At 44.1% G+C, this 23,887-nt stretch overlaps 1 protein-coding gene across 1 annotated transcript in view; it reads right to left on the bottom strand.

The window, feature by feature from the left end:
* The window catches only part of DTD1 (D-aminoacyl-tRNA deacylase 1), a 29,061-nt gene extending 5,782 nt beyond the window's left edge, over positions 1-23,279 (bottom strand). The window contains exons 1-4 of the mRNA XM_082307902.1: positions 23,140-23,279; positions 20,706-20,796; positions 17,725-17,960; positions 8,836-8,933 (exon numbers count right to left, since the gene is read on the bottom strand). Of these exons, the coding sequence (XP_082164028.1) occupies positions 8,836-8,933; positions 17,725-17,960; positions 20,706-20,796; positions 23,140-23,182 (468 nt within the window). The 5' untranslated portion in view covers positions 23,183-23,279. The remainder of the gene's footprint in view (positions 1-8,835; positions 8,934-17,724; positions 17,961-20,705; positions 20,797-23,139) is intronic.
* Between the last annotated feature and the right edge of the window lie 608 nt (positions 23,280-23,887).

Below are 23,887 nucleotides of genomic sequence, written 5' to 3'. Positions count from 1 at the left end.
CAGTTAACTTTTTGGCATTATAGTGAATAAATCTTCAGACACACAAGTCTGGTTCAATGAAACATACCTTTAATGCTTTCCATATAAGCACAGAGTGTGTTCCATACTCATCATCTCATCTGCAGAAATATCTTGAGCTCTTTGTGGCTACTGCCTTATGATGTTTGCTGGCTAGCTGTGGAGATGGTGCACCAGTACAGAAATTGTCTAACTCAGCTTTACACCTATAAATTAAAATTCATTCTTTTCTGTGACATCTTGGAAGGCTCCTAAGGATTCAAAGTGTGGGCATCTTACAGCAGAAGCAGCACTGTCTCATAGCAAAAGTACTGTGTGTGCCTCAGATGTAACGCTGGGCTGGTCAGCAGCATGTAGCAGTTACCTTTGCACAAGCGCTGAAATATTCACATTTATAACACAAGACCGGACATCCTGCACAGTGAGCTACGACATGCATATACGCAAAAATTTGTGCACAGGATTACAATCAGTGCCACTCAATCCATTAAAACAGCCTTAACTATAGACATAAGAGGAGTAATTAAGCCTGAAAACTCACATGGAAAATAATGTAAACCTGTACATGTCAATCCTTTTATCTCAAGCCACAGTACCCTGGAATCACTTTGTGTTACAACTTTGGCCAGGACCAAAACCCACAAATCGGTTGGCTGCTCAGAAGTCCTTTATGGTCCCTTGCCAGCAGTCAAAATCTGTGCTTTGGGGATCAATACCTGGTCTGACCCAACTGCTAAATTTCAGAAGCATGAAAGAAGTCAGAAAAGTCTTGAAACATCTCAAGTGTTTAAGACCATCTGCCTCATGACAACACACAAAAATGCAGGAGTCTTCCACAGAAGGCAACTTTTCTTTTCTCCCATTGTAATATCGATATTTTACATTGCTGACACACTACCTATGAACCAATAAACTCAAACCATGTGGACACTGCTTCATCCCCAACAGACTGACCAACATGTAGAGTAATAGTTTTGAAAAAGTCCAAAATTTACATTTGGGTTGACAACTTCTTTGACAAATTCTAGCCTGATGCAATTTAATAGTACACCACAGACATGAAACTGTAAAAATTGAATAATCACAGTGGGAAGCTAGACTGCACTGTGAAAGAAGGTTTCACCAAGGCAGAAATGTCTGTCGTTATGTCAGCTGTAATACTATGTCACATCACTTTTGCAATCAATTTGCTGTAGCAAAAATATGCAAACAAACTGCCACACCAAGTCCCCTGCTTGAAAATGCTAATAATTCTCCACGTTGTTTGTTTTGCTGAAGTTAATTAATTTCCCACATTCAGAAATGCTTTAGTGTCAGCCTTCCTTGAAGTTCTACCTTCTTGAATACAGAAACATATCCACTGTTTTCCTTTTTCTCTGTGATCAGTGTGTACACAGAGGCTGATTGCTGCTCTAGAGACAGCTTTTCCTTTTGGGATAGCCATAAATAACACCAGGAAGAAGTGAATGACACCAACAAGAGAATCATTTTGTTAGCAGTCTGCTGGAAAATCAGTGGCAGTGTTCATGTTTCTGGAACCTCAAACCACAACAAGATCTGCAGATGCATATTTTAAATTTCAGTAGTGGTGTGCCAAGCTGCTACAATTTCAAATTAAAAAAAAAAAAAAATCACAATAACTTTAAGGACAGGTTACATTTCAAGAAGAGGCCAAACCTTCGAACTGCTGTAAGGCTTTACAAATCTAGCAGTTTAATACTAATGCCACTAAGCAAATGATAGCACTGAGATAAAATGATTATCAGAGGTCTACCGCAAAAATAAATCAATGAAAGGTCGTGACAGAAGAAGGGTAGTCTTCACAATCTCTTAAGGAGATGGCAGATCATCTGACTTTTTCCTTTTCCTTTCCACATATCTATACCTTAGACTCACGATCAAAGTGTTACTAGGAGCTTTTTTCTCTTTGAGAAGAGGACACAATCCTTTTGGCCAATGAGCAGCTCAGGCAAGGAATTCATTTTGTTTCTAGAAGAAACATGAGCAGCACACAATGCAGTTACGCTATATAGGCCCAAAGCCTGAGGCAAGAAAAGCGCTACCAGCCCTTCATCAGTTAGCCTGGTCTAACTCGCTGCCCACGGTCTTGGAAAAATTCCCTAGCCAAGCAGTTTATCAGCTGCATGGCTTCCCCACTCATTTTCCTCAACCGCTCTTTATCACCACTGATAGAGATAACCAGTTGAGCTCCCTTTGGTTCATTTTCCTCACCAAAACTTTCAGCATAAGAACATGAACTCACAGGTTTTGGATTTGTTTCTTCAAAAATAAGCTCAAAACCAATCCAACTGGAAGAAAAGAAACACCAAAGCTGGCAACACAGCATCTAGAAAAAATGTCAGCCGACGGTGCCAAGGAGAAGACTGTAGTTTATTTCTCATAACAGTGCATATGTTCACATGGGAAGGAAGAAAAACTACGTGACAAAAAACAAATTCAAAGACAACAGAAAAAATCCATTCGCTGCAGACGGAGGCCCTCACTGTACAGTCATTTACCATAGTTTAATATCATAAAATATTTGACACCAGCTGCATCAGGACTGTGCTACTGATCACACAATTCCAAAACAATCCCCATCCCTCCCTAAAATGAAAATGCAAGCTGAAGCAATGCCATACTTGGGGAACTTAAAACACCTTCACCTACATTATAGTAAAATGTTCTAACTGAAAACTGATAGAAAAGTTAAAATACTAGAGTTGGGTTTTCTCCACATTCAGCAGAGAAATCGCTTTTGGCTACACAGTTAAGAGAAGTTTTTTAAGGCATAAATAACAGAATACTTATATGGAATTCATTTAATGGATTTTCTATAATCAAGATCCTCCTGCCATTTAAAAATGTAAGTTACTTAAATGTCAGTCTTGAGAAGTTCCTCTCTCATTCAAAACACGGACATTTCCAAGGGGCATTTCATTATTATTTACTCCTCATATCGACGAAGCATGTGCATGCTGCTTTACAGTACTGATACAGGCAGGCTCAGTAACAAAGATCTGCTCCAATGCTTTCATTCTTCTTATCCCTCCCACTACAGTGTCCAGTTCCAAAATATGGTTTAAAATACAGTGATGTAGTTTATTTCCTTCTGGACAGTAATGGAACCACAGAGATCAGTTCAGCGTCTAATTAGAATATACGCATTAAACACTGAAACTGCTACGCCACTTCCCCTAGCAGAAGAAATAAAAATGCACAGAATATTTCCAATCTGAATTCCATAATTATCCATAATGCTTTCAAAGTTCAAGGGGCTTTTTTTTGAGTTGTCACCATGTCACCTCCCCAGGCACTCTCTAAAACCTCTTCCTGCTCCATTTCTGCCTGGCTACTTCTACTAGCTAAAAATTCCTACAAAAAAATACAAAGTACATCTCCCTAACCTTCCCCAAAACAGGATATAAACATACAAAGCATTCTGGGCATAGCTAACCTAATCTGAGCAACTATCACAACAAACTTCATCAAGACAGCACAGAAGTTTGCTACACTCTTAGCACTGACCTCTGTAATTGTCCAAATGGATGCACGTAAGTTCAAAAGGAATTATCCAAAATTGCTTCACCGGTTAAGGTTGGAAACTACAATGCTTGTGATTTGTACTAGAACATTAGGAAAAATCCTTTTGTTTTCTGCATCATAGCCAGGAGTGAAGAGCAATACTTGATCTACCCTCACTCTCAAAGACTATGTAGGAAAAGTAGTCACCATTATTGAACTCAGAACAGAATCACCACGTGCGTATATTGACTTTCTCCCATTTTATGCCTTTGTGTTTTCACATTTGTTATCCAGTTTCTAATCCGTGGCTTTATTTTGCCTGTCAAGCAAAACTTCCTGTACATCAGACTTACCAAAAAGGTGCTTTAAGAGCTCAATTAAATGCCAGCTATTTTTTCTTTTTCTGTTATTCTATTCACATGTCCAAATTCCAAAATAATCACAAGTCTTCAGAAAAGGCCCAGCAATCACTAACTACTGCTGGTGTAAGAATCGTCTGATTTACTTCATACTTTCAATTCATTTGCTTACTATTAAATCAAGACAACAGAACTGAAGAGTTCACAACAAATTGAACTGTACTAGCTTCCCCTGCTAGAGTTTCACAAACAGCTGGGATATTCTCTGTTTTATATATATATATATATACACACACACACATGCGTGTATTTTTTATATATATACACACACATATGTATTTGTTGTATGAGGAGGACATATTTATTTTTTTTATTTTTTTTATTAATTCTGCAAGTGATTTACTTATACCTCTCTAGTACAAGGAATATAAAAATACATTTGGATTAATTAATCCAAATGTACTTTTACTAATTACATTGCTAAGGAATTATAAAGATCAGATTACCAATTACAACGACAGACAATCACTCAAAAAGAAGAGGTATTTCACTGTCACGTCCAATGACATAGAAGAGCTATTCATCAGCAATTATTTGTCTAATCTCTTTCTGTTAACATCACACTAAACACGGCAGGATGGTTTATTTATCTCTTCTTGCTAAAGCAGAAAGCAAAAAGATAAAAAACACACCATCTCTAAGCCTTAGTTCCCATGCTACAAGGAAATCAACAGACTGTATGACAGCGAAAAAAAAATGCAACAGGCAGGGAAAAGAGAAGAGAATGACAAATTTAAATTGTTTCTTCCTCATCCCATGTCTTGTATGACGGGTGAGAGATGATGGCACACATCAAATAATATCAGGAAAGGATGTTTTAAGAGTGTCAGAAACAGGAGTGCTCTGACAGTGTGTGTTAAGGTCCTGATATGAGGTGGAAAAGACAGGCAGTAACAGTTAAAAGAGCTGCCAATTTTCAAGTAAATGGGGTTCTTCAAAACGTGGGATAGATTAAATTCTTTATGCATCCAAAGCGCACACGGCTGGATTGCTTTATCCATGTCTGTGCCACTGTAAGAGCTCATCCATTTCTGTGACAGACAAGAATCCCCCACATCAGGACTTGCAATGAGCTAGAACTGAGGGTGGCTCACGAAATGTGTGTGGACAACACAGTGCAGAAGGAAGGTAAGCAAATTTACATTACTCTTATTCTCATATAAGGACCGTCTGGAACCCACTCAGCCCACAGAAGGACTCTGTCTGTCTTCCCTTTCACAGGGTCCAGACACAGACTCAGTAAGAAGATACTTGGTGTAACCTTACCTTAGGAAAAATGACAGTGCTCTAAGCACATCCTGCACAAGAAGCCTCATCTTTGCTGATGAAGAATGAGGTTTAAGGAGGAACGGAGAGCAATCAGCAGGCAAGACTGAAGCAGAATCATTCACATGAAACAGGGAATTCATGCCAGACGAAGTTTGAAAACCAGCATCCTTCCCAGTCTTCAGCCCCCATTATGGCCACCAGGAAGGCGTTGTCAGATGGGAAAAGCAGGCAACTGTGATGGCAAAACCCTTAAACAAGCCAATGTTCCCCAACAAAGAGATGGAAACTTGCAAAATCCAGCACGCCCTGGTGATTCTTCTTGGGTTATTTTACACCCACACACAGGACAGAAGGGGTAAAAGCTCTCTCAGTGCTCTCCATTTCAGTCAGAAACTGCACCGTGCCACCCTTCAGTGATCCACCTACCCTTACACCAATGATTCTCAAGGCTGCTTGAGCAAAAAAGACTGGTCACCAGCTTTTCCCTAGAGACCAAGACACCACAGGGCTCCATCTCATAGCCACAGGCAGCAGGACAAGATGCTGCCATCCATCCTACCACTAATGCCCTCAACTGCAGGCTACAATAAATGCTGCTATAGAAAGGACATGGCCACCTGCACCCGAGACAGAGCCATGCAAGAGCATGGAGAATTTGTGCAGTAAACATTGCTTGGTGGCATGGAGGGAACATGTCCTCCTATTTCACGAAGAGCTGGTGTGGCAAAAGCAGAGGGTCAATACTGCCACAAGTACCACAACTAAACCTCAGCCTTAACAAGTCTATACCATAAACATGGCACCTGAAAAGAGTGGGCCTTAGCTCTCTTGAGGGTTGATGAACAGTTCAAAGGGCACATCAAAGCACTCCGCTTCTCTGCAATCCGGCTTTCTGCAGACTCTGTTTCCCAGGCAAATCAGGCAGTAGCTCAATTCCTCCAAGTAGGGATGCGAGTGCTTACATCTATAATCCTTCCTCACTCCAAAGACAGAGCTGCTGCTGCTAATTATGCATGATTTGGCCTGAGAACTCTTTGTGCTAAAGCTGTGAGGGTACAGAAAGAAAGACCAGGACCAGATGTAGTTCTTTCAGGGGCTAAAACATCACAAAAGGATACAGAACATAATTTGGAGGTGAAATGAAACCGACTCCAAAACAAGATACCTTTGCTATTTAAGGCAACAAGAGATGCTTCTTTAGGCTTTCCCACACTCTTTTCCCAGTAGGCTACAAATGCCTTTAGTATGATATTTTGAGATATGCAGAACTCCCAGGAGATGCATAATTGCCACCAATTACAACCACCAGTTACACTGCAGTTAACACAGAACCTATAAGCAGGCTTTAAAAGAGCAGGTATAAACATACATGGCTGGCCGAAAAACCCAGATGTCTGACTTTTAATTCAGAAGAGTGATGGTCAGATGGCGACTCAAGGATTGACCCAATCAGCAAAGTGATTTTATCTTGCTGGTCAACTGGTCAGGTAATTTGGTAGGATCACTGCACATGGGACAAACTGCAGCTAGAAAGACTGAACAGAATAGAACACAACAGAATAGAATAGACTAGAATAGAATAGAATAGAATAGTTTAGTTCCAGTTGGAAGGGACCTACAATGATCATCAAGTCCAACTGCTTGACCACTTCAGGGCTGACCAAGAGTTAAAGCATATTATCAAAGGCATTGTCCAAATGCTTCTTAAACACTGACAAGCTTGGGGCATCAACCACCCCTCTAGGAAGTCTGTTCCAGTGTCTGACCACCCTCTCAGGAAAGAAATGTTTCCTTATGTCAAGTCTGAACCTCCCCTGATACAGCTTTGAACCATTCCCATGCGTCCTATCTCTGGATACCAGGGAGAAGAGATCGGCACCTCCCTCTCCACGTCCCCCCCTCAGGAAGCTGTAGAGAGCAATGAGGTTGCCCCTCAGCCTCCTTTTCTCCAAACTAGACAAGCCCAAAGTCCTTAGCCGCTCCTCATAGGACATTCCTTCCAGCCCTTTCACCAGCTTTGTTGCCCTCCTCTGGACACATTCAAGGACCTTCACATCCTTCTTAAGTTGTGGGGCCCAGAACTGCACACAGTACTCAAGGTGAGGCCATGCCAACACTGAATACAGTGGGATAATCACCTCTTTTGACCAGCTGGTTATGCTGTATTTAAGGCACCCCAGGATGCAGTTTGCCCTCTTGGCTGCCAGGGCACACGGCTGACTCATATTGAGCCTGCTGTCGACCAGCACCCCCAGATCCCTTTCTGCAGGGCTGCTCTCCAGCCACTCCTCTCCCAGTCTATACTTGTGTCCAGTGTTAGTTCATCCCAGCTGCAGAATGCAGCATTTGTTCTTGTTAAATTTCATGCCATTGATGATTGCCCAATGCTCCAATCTATTCAGATCCTCTGCTAGGCCTCTCTTCCCTCAAGAGAATCAACAGCATCTCCCAGTTTAGTATCATCAGCAAATTTACTAATGGTGCATTCAACTCCTGCATCCAGATCATTGATAAATATATTGAACAGAACTGGCCCTAGAATTGAACCCTGACGGGTCACCAGCCAGATGTAGCCCCATTCACCACAACCCTTTGAGCTCTGCTGTTCACCCAGTGCACCATGAACTTGCTCATCCCACAGCTGGACAACTTGTCCAGAAGGATGCTGTGAGGGACAGTATCAAAAGCCTTACTAAAATCCAGAAAAACTACATCCGCTGCCTTTCCTTCATCCACTAGGCAGGTGATCTTATTATAGAAGGATATCAAATGAGTTAGACAGGACTTTCCCTTTGTGAACCCATGTTCACCGTGCCTGATGATTGCATTGTCCTTTAAATGCCTTTCAATAGCACGCGGTATAATCTCCATAAGTATCTCCAGGTACTGAGGTTAGATTAACAGGTTTGTAGCTTCCTGGTTCTTCCCTCATGCCCTTCTTATCAACTGCAATAACAATTTCAACAAGGTTAAGTGAAGTGTTATACAAATAGGATCAGTGTGGCCTCGCTGAAGCACAGCTGGTAATAACAATGCCTCCCCCTTCTCTTTCAGCCTGGAAAAGTCGGTCACTGTTGTGTTTCAAGGATGAGAAAACCTCATCACTGCATTTGGTTTTCAGTATAGCTTGTGCTGTTCCTCAGCAGAGCTAACCCTCCTCTCCACTCCAGACTTAAATTCAGGACTTAAATTTGCTGTTCTCTTGTTTCTGACAATGAGGCAGCTCTCCAGTTCCATCCAGCCACCCACACAAAAGCTCCTAAATGTCAAGAAACTTCACTAAAAAAAAGGGAGGGGTCCAGACACATTAAAAACATCGTTAATGAGTCATGATTAAACAGCAGCTTTAATGATGAGCAAGAATAAACTGTAAAAAATCTGTTTTGCATTCCACACGCACAACCTTTACCAGGACAGCTACCAACAGGCCAGGGAACTGAAGAAGATAATGCAGTTATTTAACTTTTCAGAGGCTGCACAGGAAGCACAAGGTCCTCATGCCTAAGGAAGGCTCTACTGCTTCATAACAGGAGTGCTACAAATCTGCAGAGGTGGCACAGCCTATACATCCATCCTTTACAGACAGACATTCTGGCTCACTTACCTGTTTAGGGTCGACAGTGGCAGCTGGGGACTCCAATTCTATTGTTACAGGACCATCGTTCTGGATGTGTACCTGCATGTAGGCACCAAACTTGCCATCTGAAAAGGGAAGAAACAAGAAGTGCTGAGGGCTCCTGGAAAGATAACACATACCAAAATCTTTATCAAATGTGCTACTAAAAAGAAAAAAAAATACATAAAAGGACAGCCAACTAACAAAATGCAGAAAGCTACTAAGAAAAAAACAGTCCGTGTGCACCCAGCTATGTGGTCTGACATTCAGAGACGATAAATACGCAGCTAAGTACAGAAATGACAACAAAACAAACCAAGTCTACAGATAACCAAGGTGCTCACAGTTCAGGATAGGCGGGATAGTTCTCACAGGCAGGAGATGAAATTTTAAAGGATGTAACAGCTAAGCCCAGGGATCCAGTCCCACTAACCAGTTGATGTATTGAAGAAATCTTATATATAAGCAAAATGTAAAAAGACCTGAAGACTACTCTGGGACATTGAATACTCTATAGCAGGGGACACTGGTGTGCAACTCAGTCTCAATCTGCTACAGCAATTTCTACATTCCTGTTTGCAACCTAGGCCATTCTTTGACAGAGTTTGGTAAAAAGGGCGGGGAAAAAAGACAGTATCTACTCCCTCAACCCTGCCTACTTCACAGGAATACACTTCTGAAATCAGAAATGTCTATGTCATTTGTCATCAATGGCATTTATTAGCACACCAGCTGAGGCACAGACCACATTTTTGGTAAACGTTTGAGAAGTTTCCATCACAACAGACCCATGACATTTTTATGCGGTATAATCTACAAAAGCCATCCCTTTGTATGCTGTCTTCTCCTCACATCTCATTTTTCTTTGTGCAAACTTCCTTGCTCCATTTTTTCTAGTCTAGCTTTCTACTCCTCAAACTCACCCCACCCCTGGCTGAGCCTACCTGACTGCTCACTCCCACATATTCTCTTCTCCTGTCCCGCACACCTGAGTAGCCTTTCTAGACCTTCCTGCAGGGACAGCAACAAGAACAGATGCTACCATATCAATACAAATGCATGGAAGAGAAAAAGGTGTACTGCAGCAAGCAGACAGCAGTTATCCAAAGACTGGAACAGTCTCACTTACTGGGACGGCAGGCCTGGAGCCTGCTCAGCAACACAACCAAAACCACATCCAGTACCACCTCGGACAGTGAGCAAGAACATGCTGAAAGCCGTAGGCTCAAACTTCAGCGGAGCAACCACCCACTGGGAATATTTACATGAGACTTTGTATAGCTACACAGTAGCTTTCCATGGCAACATGCGATGTCCCTGACTGAACAGAGGTCAAACCAAACTGTCCTGGTTCTACAAGAACATATTACTGGGGACAAATAGCTCTGGAAGAGTTTTCAGTCTTTCCCTGTCATGTCCTTTAAGTCAGACAGAAGTCTGGTATTTGCTTAAAAGAAAAAGGAAAAAGAAAAGGCATGTTCAGGCCTGTCCAACACATATGGGTCATATCACAACAGATCTACTGCCCAACTGTGTTTCCAAAGGCTGTATGCCACGAGCCACCCCATGAGCTAGAGATAGAAGCTCTGGCAAAGCCAAAAACTATCGCACTGCACAAGAGTCTGCTGGCAATGGTCCAGTGGCCAAGGAAAAGGTCCCTGGACTGATCACTGAAGAGTCACAGCAACAGAAATGCCAATGGGAAGGGGGCAAGAGCATGATTTGAGGAAGTATTTCTATGAAAAGGAATGCGATTTACTGAACAAAAAGCTGCACAATTTTACCAGCTGCACTCCTCAGACATTTTCTGTCCCACAAAGGAGGTGACAAAAGAGAATGCGTGCCCAGCGTCCCAGCTCACTGTCTCTACACAGGCTCCTTTGATCAAATCGATCTTCTTCAGTGTTTCATGTGGGCTGAGAAATGTTATGGGTGTCGAATCTAGAAACCTGACAAAGGCATGGCTGCCACAGTTGCACACCCCCAGGTCCAAACAGGAGCAAGGCTGAGCATGTATTCCCAGTAGGCACACACACACATATACATACACACACAGAGCCAGCTGCACAGATACCAACACAGACACACTCAGCACTCACGTGAACACAAATAGCCTCACCTTGAACCCCTCACTGGCTGATCAGGATGAAGGTCCGTTAGCGGGAAATATGGACATATATACAATGTGGACCCCTCCAGCAGCTGGGCTTAGACATTCAGTCTGACCAGTAGCTACCCACGGATCTTGGCCTCCCCAGATGCTGGCACCTGGGGATACAAGTCCCTGAGGCCAGCAGCGCTGCTCCAGCTGCTGGTACAGACCCCCTCGCACACACGCGCACACACACACATCTCCCCCCAGCTCTATGGCAGTTTGCTGCCCCCCCCCATCTTACCCTTATAGACACACATACGCACACACACAGGTCTCATCTGTAGAGACCCCCAGTCTCTCCAGCAGCTGGCCACAAGCATACTGACCAGTCATTACTTACATGTGGCTGGCCCTTTTTATACCCATATCCCTTTATTTTCCCATGCTTGTTCCTGCTGAAATCACCTAGATCCACCCCTTTCCCGGCCTTTGCTTCCTCACCTAAACATCCCATAATAAGTCTTGTGCGACCCTGAAATGCTCTCCTCCTGCATGTGTCCTGTACCTCTAGGCAGTGACCCCCCTCAGTCCGAAAGGTGCTCTGGAGAGCCACTCCCGTTGACTCCCCAGGATGGGCATCACACCCGGACCACGGGAATCAGGGTCCTCCAGGACAGCCCAGGGTTTGCGATCCTCTTGAGTCCAGAATTTGGGTTCCCCTACCTGCCCCTGTGCTCCTTTGTGCATGCAGACCGGCTTTGCATCGCATAACCTAAGAAGAACTACTACAGCAGGAGTGAAAACACCTTCCCATCTGTCTACTCCACTGTAGGGTCAGTACCCTCTGGAGGGAGGGGACAACTGAGGCTGTGGTGGCATCAAAGAATGGCACATCAGAAGTTACTGGCACACCAACAGTTACTGCTGTGAAAAGGTGCAGCTGACTTGATTGGTTAAATCGGGTAGAGATACCATGAAGCTGTTGGTATTTCAGGAAAGGATCAGTGTGTTCTGAATGCTAGCTAATGGTGCAGGAGAAAAAAAGAAGAGCGTTACTAAATAATCGCAGGAAATAACAGAAAATTCGCAAGACAAAAGTATTATAAAGCAAATGAAAAAAATCAAAAAGATCTGTTCTCATTTGCAGGAGCCTGGAACATGTAAAGGGTCTCACTGAGAAAAGATGTCAGAGCAATCAAAAAAATAGTGATTACAATTTTCTAGCACAGTTTTCAAACCCCTTGCCACCCATGATAGATCAGAACCTGCAGAGAAAACCCAGGTAGTTTTTCCCTACACCTGTAGCTTATGGTTTCACTGGTAAATCATGCAGGCATACATTTTCAGAGATGCCTATAAATGACTCTCAGTTGAGAAATAAAAGCTTGAAGAATGCTTGCTTTTGATTAGCTGTATCTGCACACCTGAAGCCTAGCTACCATAATGTGTAAGAGTCTCTTAGAGAACAAATACCGACTACAGCGCAGGAATCTCACAGAATTGTTTCCTGCACAGAAACAGACAGTTTCTGCATCTGACAAGCACAATAAAACAAGACTCTATACCTTCATGCAGACAATGAGGGAAGGATCTACTGACATGCTTACAAAGTGGTTATATAGCTTCTTTAGGAAGATCAAACAGACACTACTTCAGCTGCTGCTCCTAGAAGGGTTTTTCTTATATTTACAGTGTATATGGAAAGAGATGTACCTATATGCTGATCACATAAACCAGTCAAAACTAATGCATCTTTCTTTAACAAAATAATAAAAAAAAAAATACCATCTTAAACCTCATTAGCGGGAGCACAACTTTTCAAATAGCTCTCTACATATCATCATCCCCCTGCTGTACTTTACTCACAGAAAAGGACTGCCTTTTGCACTCCCCATACATGTATGGAACTAAAAAAAAAAAAAAAGTAAACTTCACAGGCCCCTTTTTTCAAAGGCTGATAAAGTGGTGAAATAACCCCCCGCCTTTACCAGAACACTCAAAGCACTCCCATGTCAAAAGCATTTTCTATCTTGTTTCGGCATCGGAACTACCACCAAGGGACATCTTTCTGTAACAGCTTCCTCCCATCCTGCTCATACTTAAACTTGCAGTATTTTGACCCAAGGTCACCCCAGGTCAAGGTAAATCACAGCTCAGAAAGTTTAAGATTTAGAACTAATGGAAACAATACTTAAAACAGAAATGTCTGTTAATGCTGCCCTCCTCTATAGCCTCTCTCTTCCAGACCTTCCGCTCCAAGACAGGAAGGGTCTCAGCACCTTGCAACCACCACAATATGAAAGGCAGTGCAGGTTTCAGTCTCAGCAACCTCATTCTCTCAAAGAATTTAAAAAGCCAACTGAGGGAGAATTTCTTCACACATTCCAAAATCCCTTTATTGGTCTTAATCCAAAATCCAAAAGCATAGTATGCACTTTCCTCATGGGACGCTTCTGGATTTTTGTGCTGGCAGCTCCCTTATACAACAAAACCAAAGGGTTCTAGCAGTCCATTGGTCCTCATAGCTCTTTTCAAGAAGTTTCCTCACTGTAACACAGCTTTTTTTCTCTGCAGCTTCAGGGTCTGGTCTTGCCTGAAAGAACAAGGGAAAGCTAAAACCTAGTTTCACAAGTTCTTCTTAAATCAATGCCTAATTGCTCCTTAGGAAGAGATGCTTCTTCAGCAGAATCTCCCTGTGCTGGCTGCCTGCCTCAAAAACATGCTCCTGCCTTCCTTGCCTTGTCCCAGTCTACTGTAGTTTCAGTATATGGCAATTCATATAACCTTTCAGAGAATGCATTTTTCCTTTGTGCGTTATGGTTTCCTGAAGAGGTAAGTTGAGAGACAAGCCTGACTCCCCTCAAACAGACTGACATCTGTGGTACCACTGCATTTTGCATTCACCTAAGAGCACACGGGTGGAACACCTCACCTCTGTGGCGCTGGGGCAGACAGGCTGCAAAGGAGTTGATTGTTCTGCCCTTGAATGCAACTTCTGAAACTCTGAGGCAGACAAATCCCTCTTCTGCACAGGACTGCAAGGAAACTGAAGACATCATCTCTTCTGTCTCTCTGTCCCAAGAGTCTGTCTGGATTGATTTTCATTCTTCAGTCAGAAGGAAAGGAGGAGAAAGAATCCACCCTCCTTGGATGTTGCTTGTTACCCCAGCAACTTTGGGTAAATTTATCACATGACCCTGTACTGTCCACTAGCAACTTACCCTTAAATACAATTTCTTAACCTGCTTTTTATACCACAATGCTCTTCAATATATGTAGTAAGTACCTTCCCCCACTTTAAGACTTCTTGACTGATCAAGTCACCTCCTTGCAACATCCTCTGCAATAAAATAGCATCCTGCAAGTATAATTAAAGTGACAAGTTTAGTCTGCTGGACACCCATCTCTTTGAATTCCTTTTCCCTTAGAATCTGGCACGCATGCCTTCTTCAGAGGCAAAGAAGATCTTTATCAGAGGTGAGACAGAAAAGCCACATCTGAGATGTGAAGACTTGAAAATGAGACATAATTTACTTTCAGAATATTTTTTGGACATACCTCAAGCCTCATGACCTAGAAACTTCACACCGGTTTTATTCAGAAGTTACTGCTAAGCTTGTCTACTTGGAAAGTTATTCCTAATTAACCCCATGCAGGTACTCCTGCTCCAGATAAGAGCACGTATTCCAAAGTGACAATGCTCAAGAAGGGAATTCATCAGAGAGAATAATTCTGCCAGCAGCTTGCACCAAACCTTAATCTGAATTAAACTCCTACTTGTGGAACAGTCCTCTCATATTTACTCAGATATTGCTAGTAAGGGAGTGAGATATTTCACACTCTTTGCCATGCTAATCCTTACTGCCTCAGAAGACTAAATCCACATTCAAGACAGAGAGCGAAGGCCCTGACACACAAGGAGAAGCATTGGTAGACCCAGATTTTGGATATTAGCTTGCGCAACAGAGTCCTCAGAGTGGAGTGAGGTGTTCAGGAATGAATGTCACAACAAGAAAGCACTGAAGCAAGACAAGCAAGGATTTCCGATGCGGCCTTCTCTTTCCCAGACGTAGGTGTCCATCTGCAGTCTTAAGACATCTGTGTGAAACTAGGAACCATGGCTCTGAGCCTTCTCCAAGATTTTGTTTGTCAAACGTCCCCCTGCTCTGGGTGTGAGAGAATGGTTTGCACTTCTCTTTGGGGAACACTTACCACTCTGAGCTCCTAGCTGGCAAGCTCCAGATAGACCAGATGTCAGATGGAGGAGCTGCCTGCCCAGCACCTACAACAGTGGCACATGTAGCAGCTCAACTTCAAACAGCCAAAGTAGTCTATTGAAAAAACATAGGGACTAGAAAACACAAGGCTCTTAAGTAACATGGCGAGACATTTATTGATCTGTCTTTGACTCAGGTACACAAATTCCACTTTAAATGATGAAATGATTCTTCTAAAATGCATTAAGCAATTTGTAAGATCAAAGGGAAGGGCACCTACAGCAATCCAGAGAATCTAACTCTAGTCTCCCAATAACTACAGGCCTATGGGTACATATGTGTATAGGTAGGGCAAATACATGAGTACAGACTTTGAAGATAGAAGGCAGAGCCTCATGCTGATACACTAAAGCCTGTTATAATAGCCCAGCAGCTCATTCATCAGTGCTCCTTCCCAGGGCCCTCCCATCACCCTTTGGAACACAGCAGCACATAGGAGAGCCCCCAGCAGGGCAGGTTCTCACCTCATTAGGACTTTTTCAGGGCAGAATTCAGTATGTTTGTGTGCCACACTAAATCACAGCCCAGGTATTACAGTTTCACAAAGTTATACTCACACTCAAGCAGTCTTGCTCACACACGGCCTGCCAGCGTGTAAAGGCTCAGTGTTCTAATCCACCTCAGCTCAGGGAAATTGTAAACTGTTGATGCTATCCATGAAACCACTGAGCTTCAGAAACTTTGCACACACAAAAATAAATAGATAAAACACGCAAACAAACAAAAAAGCACTGGCAAAGCTATTGGCACAACAGAAACTTCAATCGTAAGAGTCTAACAGACTTGGCAGACTAGCACAGCCTAAAAAGAAAGCAAAATGATAAACTAACAGGTGGTTCCAGTGCTGTCAGCAGTTTCGAATGCATGCGTTATCTGACATAATAGCACCGGCAGACAGTCTTGGGTTTCTAGATCTATGTTTTCAGCATGAAAAGAAGAAAATGCAGAAGTGAAAGTTCTTTTTGCAGGAAGCACTGGCGAACAGCTGCCAAAATATGGGCACTTAACAGCAGTGGCTATTCATTTCAGGTGTATAACTTATCCACTGAAAAGAGAAATTCAAAAAACTGCTGTCAAAATAGCAAATGATTGAAAGTATTTCAGAAACAGAGCATTTTTCAAAGTCCGAGGACAAAGATGCAGATATACAGAGATATGTACATTTTTCTGCACCTCATTTAAGTGAAAGAAGCAAGGCCATACTTGCTTTTAATTTACCTAGACATAAGGATCCAACTCAATCAAATCTTATTAGAGCAAACGTTATTCCTGTTGACTTCACAGGAAGTTCTGTTATCAATTTCAGAGGCACAGAAACAGGTTCTAACTTAGTCCATAACTCAACAAAGACAAAGATTCAAAAAGCACATACTCCGAATTCATTAGAACAGAAGCCTTTGATGTAACGGACCAAAAGGGATGCATGGAAGGGGTATGAGAAGTGCATTCCGTATCATCAACGAATGTTGATTGGAAGAATGTTTCAAGCTACTGGAAAGTTGACACAAGATGGGCATTTTATGTGTGCATTTCACTGCACCTCTTTGGAAAGCACTTCATGATATGGGTACCTGGGATAATTATCTTTCATCTACTGTCAATACAGAGATTAACCTCTAAATCCTTCCCCAGCTACCAGTTTTCTGCCTTTTTTCCCCTTTTTTTTTTCCTCATAAGGAAAGTAAGGCTGACATTATCATGATCTCTGTTTTTCCACTTCAGTCTATTAATAGCCCCCATTTAAAAAATAGTCTTTTCTGGACACTTGTCTTCTGGACAAGTGTATCAAAAATTCAAGTCTAAATATGAAAACAGACAGAAAGGAAACAAACAGAAAAGCAAACAGAAAAGATTAAGGGCAGATAGAGCACAAATGCAAAGGGAAGCCAGGCATTTTCTGGTAAAGAGAAAACTGTTGCATACATGGCACCGAGTTGAGAAAAGATCATCTAAATCAAACGCTGTTCTCAAGTAGCACATTACACCTCCCACTGACATCACTATAATTTAACAGAATGTAAAACTGAAGTGACAGATGGAGCTACACTGTCCATCACACACTGTCGACACCTTCAAGCCTGACTAACCACATATGCCTCAGAAAAAATGCTCCTCCTGGGTTAATCTAGGTACACAGCACAAAACATCCAGCCTTTGAGGGAGCCTGACCCCCGAGCTTGTTCTCATGGCTGCAGCCTCTCTGGGTTACATTGTCAGAGTCATTGCTCACATTGTACAGCCAATAACAACACCAGACCATCTACATGTCAAACTATTCCAGAGGAACACCAAGAAACGGCTTGGCGAGAAGAAAGCTGGAGTGATCACCCTGCCGGGCTGCTAGTGAAAATACCATAACATCCCCCCATCTACTGCCGTGGAAAGACAGCTCCTTTGCAACACAGACAGAAAACCACAGAATAAAGAAAGTAACGATCAGGGAAGAGCACATAGAAACAAGGTCCTCTGATCACATCAAGGACCTTACCAACTTTTTGCCCTTACCTTTAATAAGCTCTGGTTTGTAGGCTTTTCTTAGCTGTTCTAGGAAGTTGTTATAAAAACACTCCGCCTGCTCTGTGGGCATTGCCATGTGGTAGTCGGGCTTGTTTCCTTTCAGGATGCACTGGAGAGTAAATTGGCTCACACATAACACTTCATACTGTTTATCCATCACACTTTTGGACCAGTGTTTCCCACTTTCATCTTCAAATACTCGCAAGTTCAAGATCTTTCGAACCCTAGGAGGAGAAAAAGATAATTTCTAATGCAGGATCAACAGGTACAAGTTAATGCCTACCACATAGGATAAGACAAAAGGGAAGGCAGATGCATATTCATTCTGCCTCCACATAACAAGATCTCCCTCTGTCCCTTCCTTCCTAAGCCATGGGAATCTCGTCACATAAGGCAGAGCCATAACCAAGAAAGCCCTTACACATAACATTGTCAGACCATTAATTAACATCATCATTTTACAGAGCATGAGATCAGGACAGAATACCTGCAAGTTACAGGGTGACATAAAGATGGCATGGGAAGTAAGAAAACTTACTCTTTACTATCTCATTTTATGTGTCACAACATTATTTAACATGTGAATAGCTTTGGGAATTTTAATCTTCCCACCGCACTGGGAAATAACACTCAGTAAGAAATGAGATCGTCCTAAACTATGGTTGTTTCCAAACATGATTCACACATATTCCTCCATCTTTGTCACCTCCTGGCACTCTTTCTAAACCAGGCCCCACAAGCCAGATGAGGACAGCACTTTTTCATCAGGATCATAGAATCATAGAATCATAATCATAGAATGGTTTGGGTTGGAAGGGACCTTTAAAGGTCATCTAGTCCAACCCCCCTGCAATGAGCAGGGACATCTACAACTAGATCAGGTTGCTTGTAGTTTAAAACCATCACCCTTTGTCTTGTTGTTACAGGCCCTATTAAAAAGTCTGTCCCCATCTTTCTTCTAAGCCTCCTTTAAGTACTGAAAGGCTGCAATAAGGTCTCCCTGGAGCCTTCTCTTCTCCAGGCTGAACAACCCCAGCTCTTTCAGCCTTTCCTCATAGCAGAGGTGCTCCATCCCTCTGATCATTTTTGTGGCCCTCCTCTGGACCCGCTCCAACAGGTCCGTGTCCTTCCTGTGCTGAGGGCTCCAGAGCTGGACGCAGCACTCCAGGTGGGGTCTCACCAGAGCAGAGTAGAGGGGGAGATTCACCTCCCTCGACCTGCTGGTCATGGATGAGAGGAGGAAGGCAGGGAACAGTGCAGAACTGCAGGTGGCAGCAAAGTGGTGACTGGTACTCATTTGTATTTGTATTAAGACTGATTTTTGGATCTGAGGGGCAGAACTGTCTGGTTTGAATACTCAGAGAGGATAAGGAGACTTTCACAAATGGATCCTGAAAAGCAGCAAGCAGACTTGCAACCCAGTCTATGGCTGGACTTTGATTGATTGATAACAAGACTGCATGCATGCCACTCTCCTGTCTTTGGCTTCTTCTTTTAGCTTCTACAAATCTGCAGCATCTATAAACAAGGGAGCGTATCAAGTGCACAGCATTTCAACTGCAGCCATCAGCCAGACATTTTACTCCGAACCAGAGGTGAGGGAGTTAGTATAAAATAAAGCTGAGACTTTGTTATAGTCATAGAACAGAATCATAGAATCATAGAATAGTTTGGGTTGGAAGGGACCTTTAAAGGTCATCTAGTCCGAGCCCTCTGAGGCACAGTCACAAAAACCATCCTTGCCAATTTGTGCAAAGACAAACAGAACTGACTCTTGAATGACGTGGATGGTTAAAAGGCTTGGAAGGCCCCAGCGCATAGGCTTAAATCATCGTCATTGCTGTGTTTTAATGATAAAGATTTTGTTGTTTCATTTACAGGATTACCAAAGTTTCCTTTAATAGGACTTGAAGAGCCTGGTTAAGCTGATTTCTTTCATTCCTTTTTTTCAGATGCTCGCTTCTTGCCTTTCCTGCATCAGTCATCCAAACAACCTGGTGCTGAAAGCACAGTCGCTACGAATCACCCACTTGCAATATTCAGAAGCATCTTTCACATTCACCGAAGTAGGAATGAGAACCAACAACAGAGCAAATGTTACACACTGAGGAGGCAAAGAGTAAGGCAAGCCAATGGAGCATGTCAGAATAAAAACACCTTCAGCTTTGCTGCAATTCTCTACAAGTTTCATGTGTTTCTGTGAGATCTTTGGTGACCTTTAGTTCACATCCCCACTCTCTACTTTCTCTTCCACATCTGCTAAGCGCTGTTTTCACCCTCACTCACTTTCTTCTCTCTTCACTGCCCTTCCTCTTCCTGACATCAGTTAGTTCTATTACCTGTTTCTTCTTTGCCTTCCTAAAAACTGAGGTCAGCCCTAGAACAATGAACAGTCCGAAGGAGACAGAAGTCATCCCTGGAGAACTCTCTCTTGCATGTGTTTGCAGGCTGAATGACAATATTTTGTGGCCATGGGACAAATGGCCAGAGCCAGCTCTCCAGGCTGCCAAAATTGATTCACTTTTAGAGAAAAGTAACTGATGAGACTATCCAGCCTTTTGGAAGAACAAAAGTTCTCATGTGCAAGCTAAAATGAGGGTTTGAGGCTTCTGATACATCCCATCCTTGAAGGATGGAGTCCTTCAGGGTAAATTCATATGGTAAAAAGGACAGACATTTGAAAAAGGGAGATCAGAAAACCCCAACATGTTGATTCTTCCTTTTTGAGTCTGTTCTTGATAAAAAACATATAGACAGGGAATGGAAACAGATTTTTCTCAATGGAACATAAAAAGAAAACTCTAACTAAGAAACCTGTATTCAAGGAAAATCTGAACAGGAACTAACAAGCAAACCTGAGTTTCCCAACAGGAGTGCCCCATTTGTTTGGCTACTGCAGAGGTATCACTGATTCAGTGTCAGAAACACACAAATAAAAGAGTGCAAGGCAAAAGGAAATATGGACTTACATGTGCTCCAGCTCTCTTTGCGTATCTTCCAAAGAAATGCCCAGCAGCACACAGAGGCCTCGTCCTATTGAACTTATTTGTTCACCACCCACTGGGGAAGCGGGGAAAAAACAAAAGTAAGGCGAAATGCACTGTCTCATTTTATGACACAGGTTGCCTGATTTCAGCTGGCAACCGTACAACCACCAGAGAAAACATCATTCTAAACCCTTCGCTGTCTTAAGCTTGGTAGAGAGTAAAGATCATGTAGAAGCCCTCTTTCAAAAGTCTTCCCAATGTCGTGGCTTATTTGTGAGGGACTAGCTCAAGATGCTTACTCCAGCGTTTAAAAACACTGTAGAAAGATTTTTTACTACAATTGGATCAGCAGCACTAACGAGAGAGGTGGCAGAACTCTCTCCAATCCTTGTAAAAATTATCCACCTGGTTGATACCAATAACTGTACTCCATTTCTCTACTCCACCAGTCCCTACGTACTTTGCGTTAGTTGTGAAAAGGTGATTTCTACTTGATATAGTCCTTATAGATTTTTTGAAACAAGACTTGCAACAACCTGCAAATTCCACCCCCCTAGTTGGGAACACAACCTCTTTAATGACATTTACAATAAAACACAAACCATCGCAGATCCACTGTGTTTTCCTAAGAAATGTTTTAAATTATCTTAACATAGTTGAGCCTGAGATGACTGTAGTGAGATTTAAATGAGGTCTTAAAACTGAGATAAGCACCAGCTGTTAAAACTATATCTAGGCTCATGCAACTGGGAAAAAAAGCCCCAAACATCCTGTAAAATGAAAGGAGAGCAGGTCCCCAGTGAAAGCTGAAAGCTTTTATCTGTGCACCAGTGACCAGATCTGGACTATTCCCAAAGGGCAGAAGCGAACCAGGGGGGAAAACTACTCCCAAAAACTCTTCCTTTCCATCCGATATGGGTACGAGCCCTCCAGCTCAGAAATCTATCCTCCTGCTAAGCACAGCACTGCCTCCCTCACAGCGGGATATCTCAAACTCTTTAACAGCCAGAAACAACAGTTTAAATTCTACCCAGAAATGTGGCAATAAGTCAGCCACAATCCCAGTGCTGATGGGGTTTGACCACTATTGTACCGGCAGTACCAGCTGTGCACAAAAGCTGTGCTCCTTACTTATTCACAGGCATGCTCTTCCAGTGCTTACTGACCAGCCACACACAAGCAGAAGCTGCTTATTTAACGTGCAGGCTATCCCGCTGCACACCACCTTGCCCCTGGGCCCCACAGCAGGCACGCTTACTGCCTCACAAGCAAACTGCTTGGGCATTTTAAGCATCTGGAATGCAGAAGGTCCAACCGGTGCAATAGCAGGGACATACCGTCAGGACACACCATTCCTACCAGCAGCTAAGCAAGCACCAGGGGTATCACTGGCTTCCATGACCCACGCAAGCAATGCATGGTGGCGACTGGGACAGCACCAGCGACACACGCAAGCAACGTGAAGAGGTGAGTCAGGCTGCACTGCCAACATGCCTGCAATGCAAGGAGGCGACTGCGATTGTCGTGTTGACGCATGCAAGCCATAGGAGAAGGCAACTGGGATGGCACTGCCACCACGCACAAGCAATGCAAGATGACTGCAACTGTAATGGCAGCACATGCAAGCCATGCAAGAAGGCGACTGCAACCGCACTGCCAGCGCACACAAGCAATGCATGGAGGCAGCTCTGATTATAGTGCCGATGCATTCAAGCCATGGAAGAAGGTGATCGAAACTGCACTGCTGACACACACAGGCAATGCAAAGAGGCAACTGCAACCGCAGTGCCAGCACGCGCGAGCCATGCAAGGAGGCAACTGGGATGGCTCCACTGACACACACAAGCAATGCGCAACAGTAATCGGGACAGCCCTGCCAACACAAGCAAGCAATGCGAGGAGATGACTGCCATTATAGTGCCAATGTATGCAAGCTATGCGAGGAGGCAACTCTCATTATAGAGACGACACATGCAAACCATGGGCGAAGGCAACTGGGACGGCGCTGCCGGCACACGCGAGCAATACAAGATAACTGTAGTGCCAGCACATGCAAGCAATGCAAGGAGGCGATTGCAACTGCGCTGCCAACACACGGCAGCAACGCAAGGAGGCAACTCTTATTATAGTGCCCGACACATGCAACCCATAGAAGGGGATCGCGACTGCACTGCCGACACATGCAAGCAATGCGAGATGACTGGGAGGCTGCCAGAGAGGGAAGGCGAGGAGGGGACGGCGCTGAGGGGAAGGCGCTGAGGGACCGTTGGAGGCCGCGGCGGGGGAGCGAGGCGGGGAAGGGAGGCCCAGCCCGGGGAAGGGGGAGGCGGGGGCGGGCGGAGCGTGGCTCTGCCACGCTCCGCCCGCCCCCGCCTCCCCCTTCCCCCGGTGGCCCTCCCGGTGGCGACACACTGACCTGTGACACTGGCCTGGGCCACCCGCTGGACGATGGCCTTCATGGTGGTGGCGCGGCCGCGCAGCGCAGGCCCGGCGCCGGTGGGGGAAAGGCGGCGGCGCTAGGCAACGGCGGCCGCTCCCTGCTGGCCCGCTCCCCTCACAGCGCCCCCTGGCGGCTGGGAGGTACTGACGCAGCCTCCCCGCGAGAGGACCCTATGGAGACGCGGGGCGCGTATGGCATAGCATGGGCACAAGTGGTGCCTGTCGGAGCTTCCCCTATAGGAAGCCTCTATAGAAAAGGGAGGTGTGCGTAGAGGCAGGCGAGGTGCCTACAGATGGTTTGCGCCTGGAGGGTCTCCCTTCAGAGGAGCCTATAGGGTCTTTTGGCGGGGGGGGGGCGCCTACAGAAAGGAGCAAATACAGGTAACCTGAGCAGTGTCCTCTATAGGAATGCCTATAGGGACACAGAGGGGGAGTGCTCATAGAAACTAGTGGCTGGGAGGAGCCTTCTGGAAACGGAGGTGGTGGCTGTAGGGACTGCAGGAGCCCACAAAGGTGGGTCTATAGGTGCATGAGGTGGGGCTCAGGTGGTATAAAAGCCCCTATAGAAGTTGGGGTGTGTGGACAGAGGGGCTGGAGACAGCTTCCTATACAGCAAGGTGGTGTCTGCAGGGACTGTGGGACCTTACATAAACCAGTGGCGGGGCTGGAGGGGGTGGTGTCCTAAAAAGGGCTATAGGGACAGCCCCTATAGAGACAGGGAGGTA

The sequence above is a fragment of the Platalea leucorodia genome, assembly GCF_965183815.1.
Source record: "Platalea leucorodia genome assembly, chromosome: 3".
Lineage (NCBI taxonomy): Eukaryota > Metazoa > Chordata > Aves > Pelecaniformes > Threskiornithidae > Platalea > Platalea leucorodia.
The sequence above is the reverse complement of the archived record's forward strand: the minus strand, read 5'-3'. Positions and strand labels throughout refer to the sequence as shown.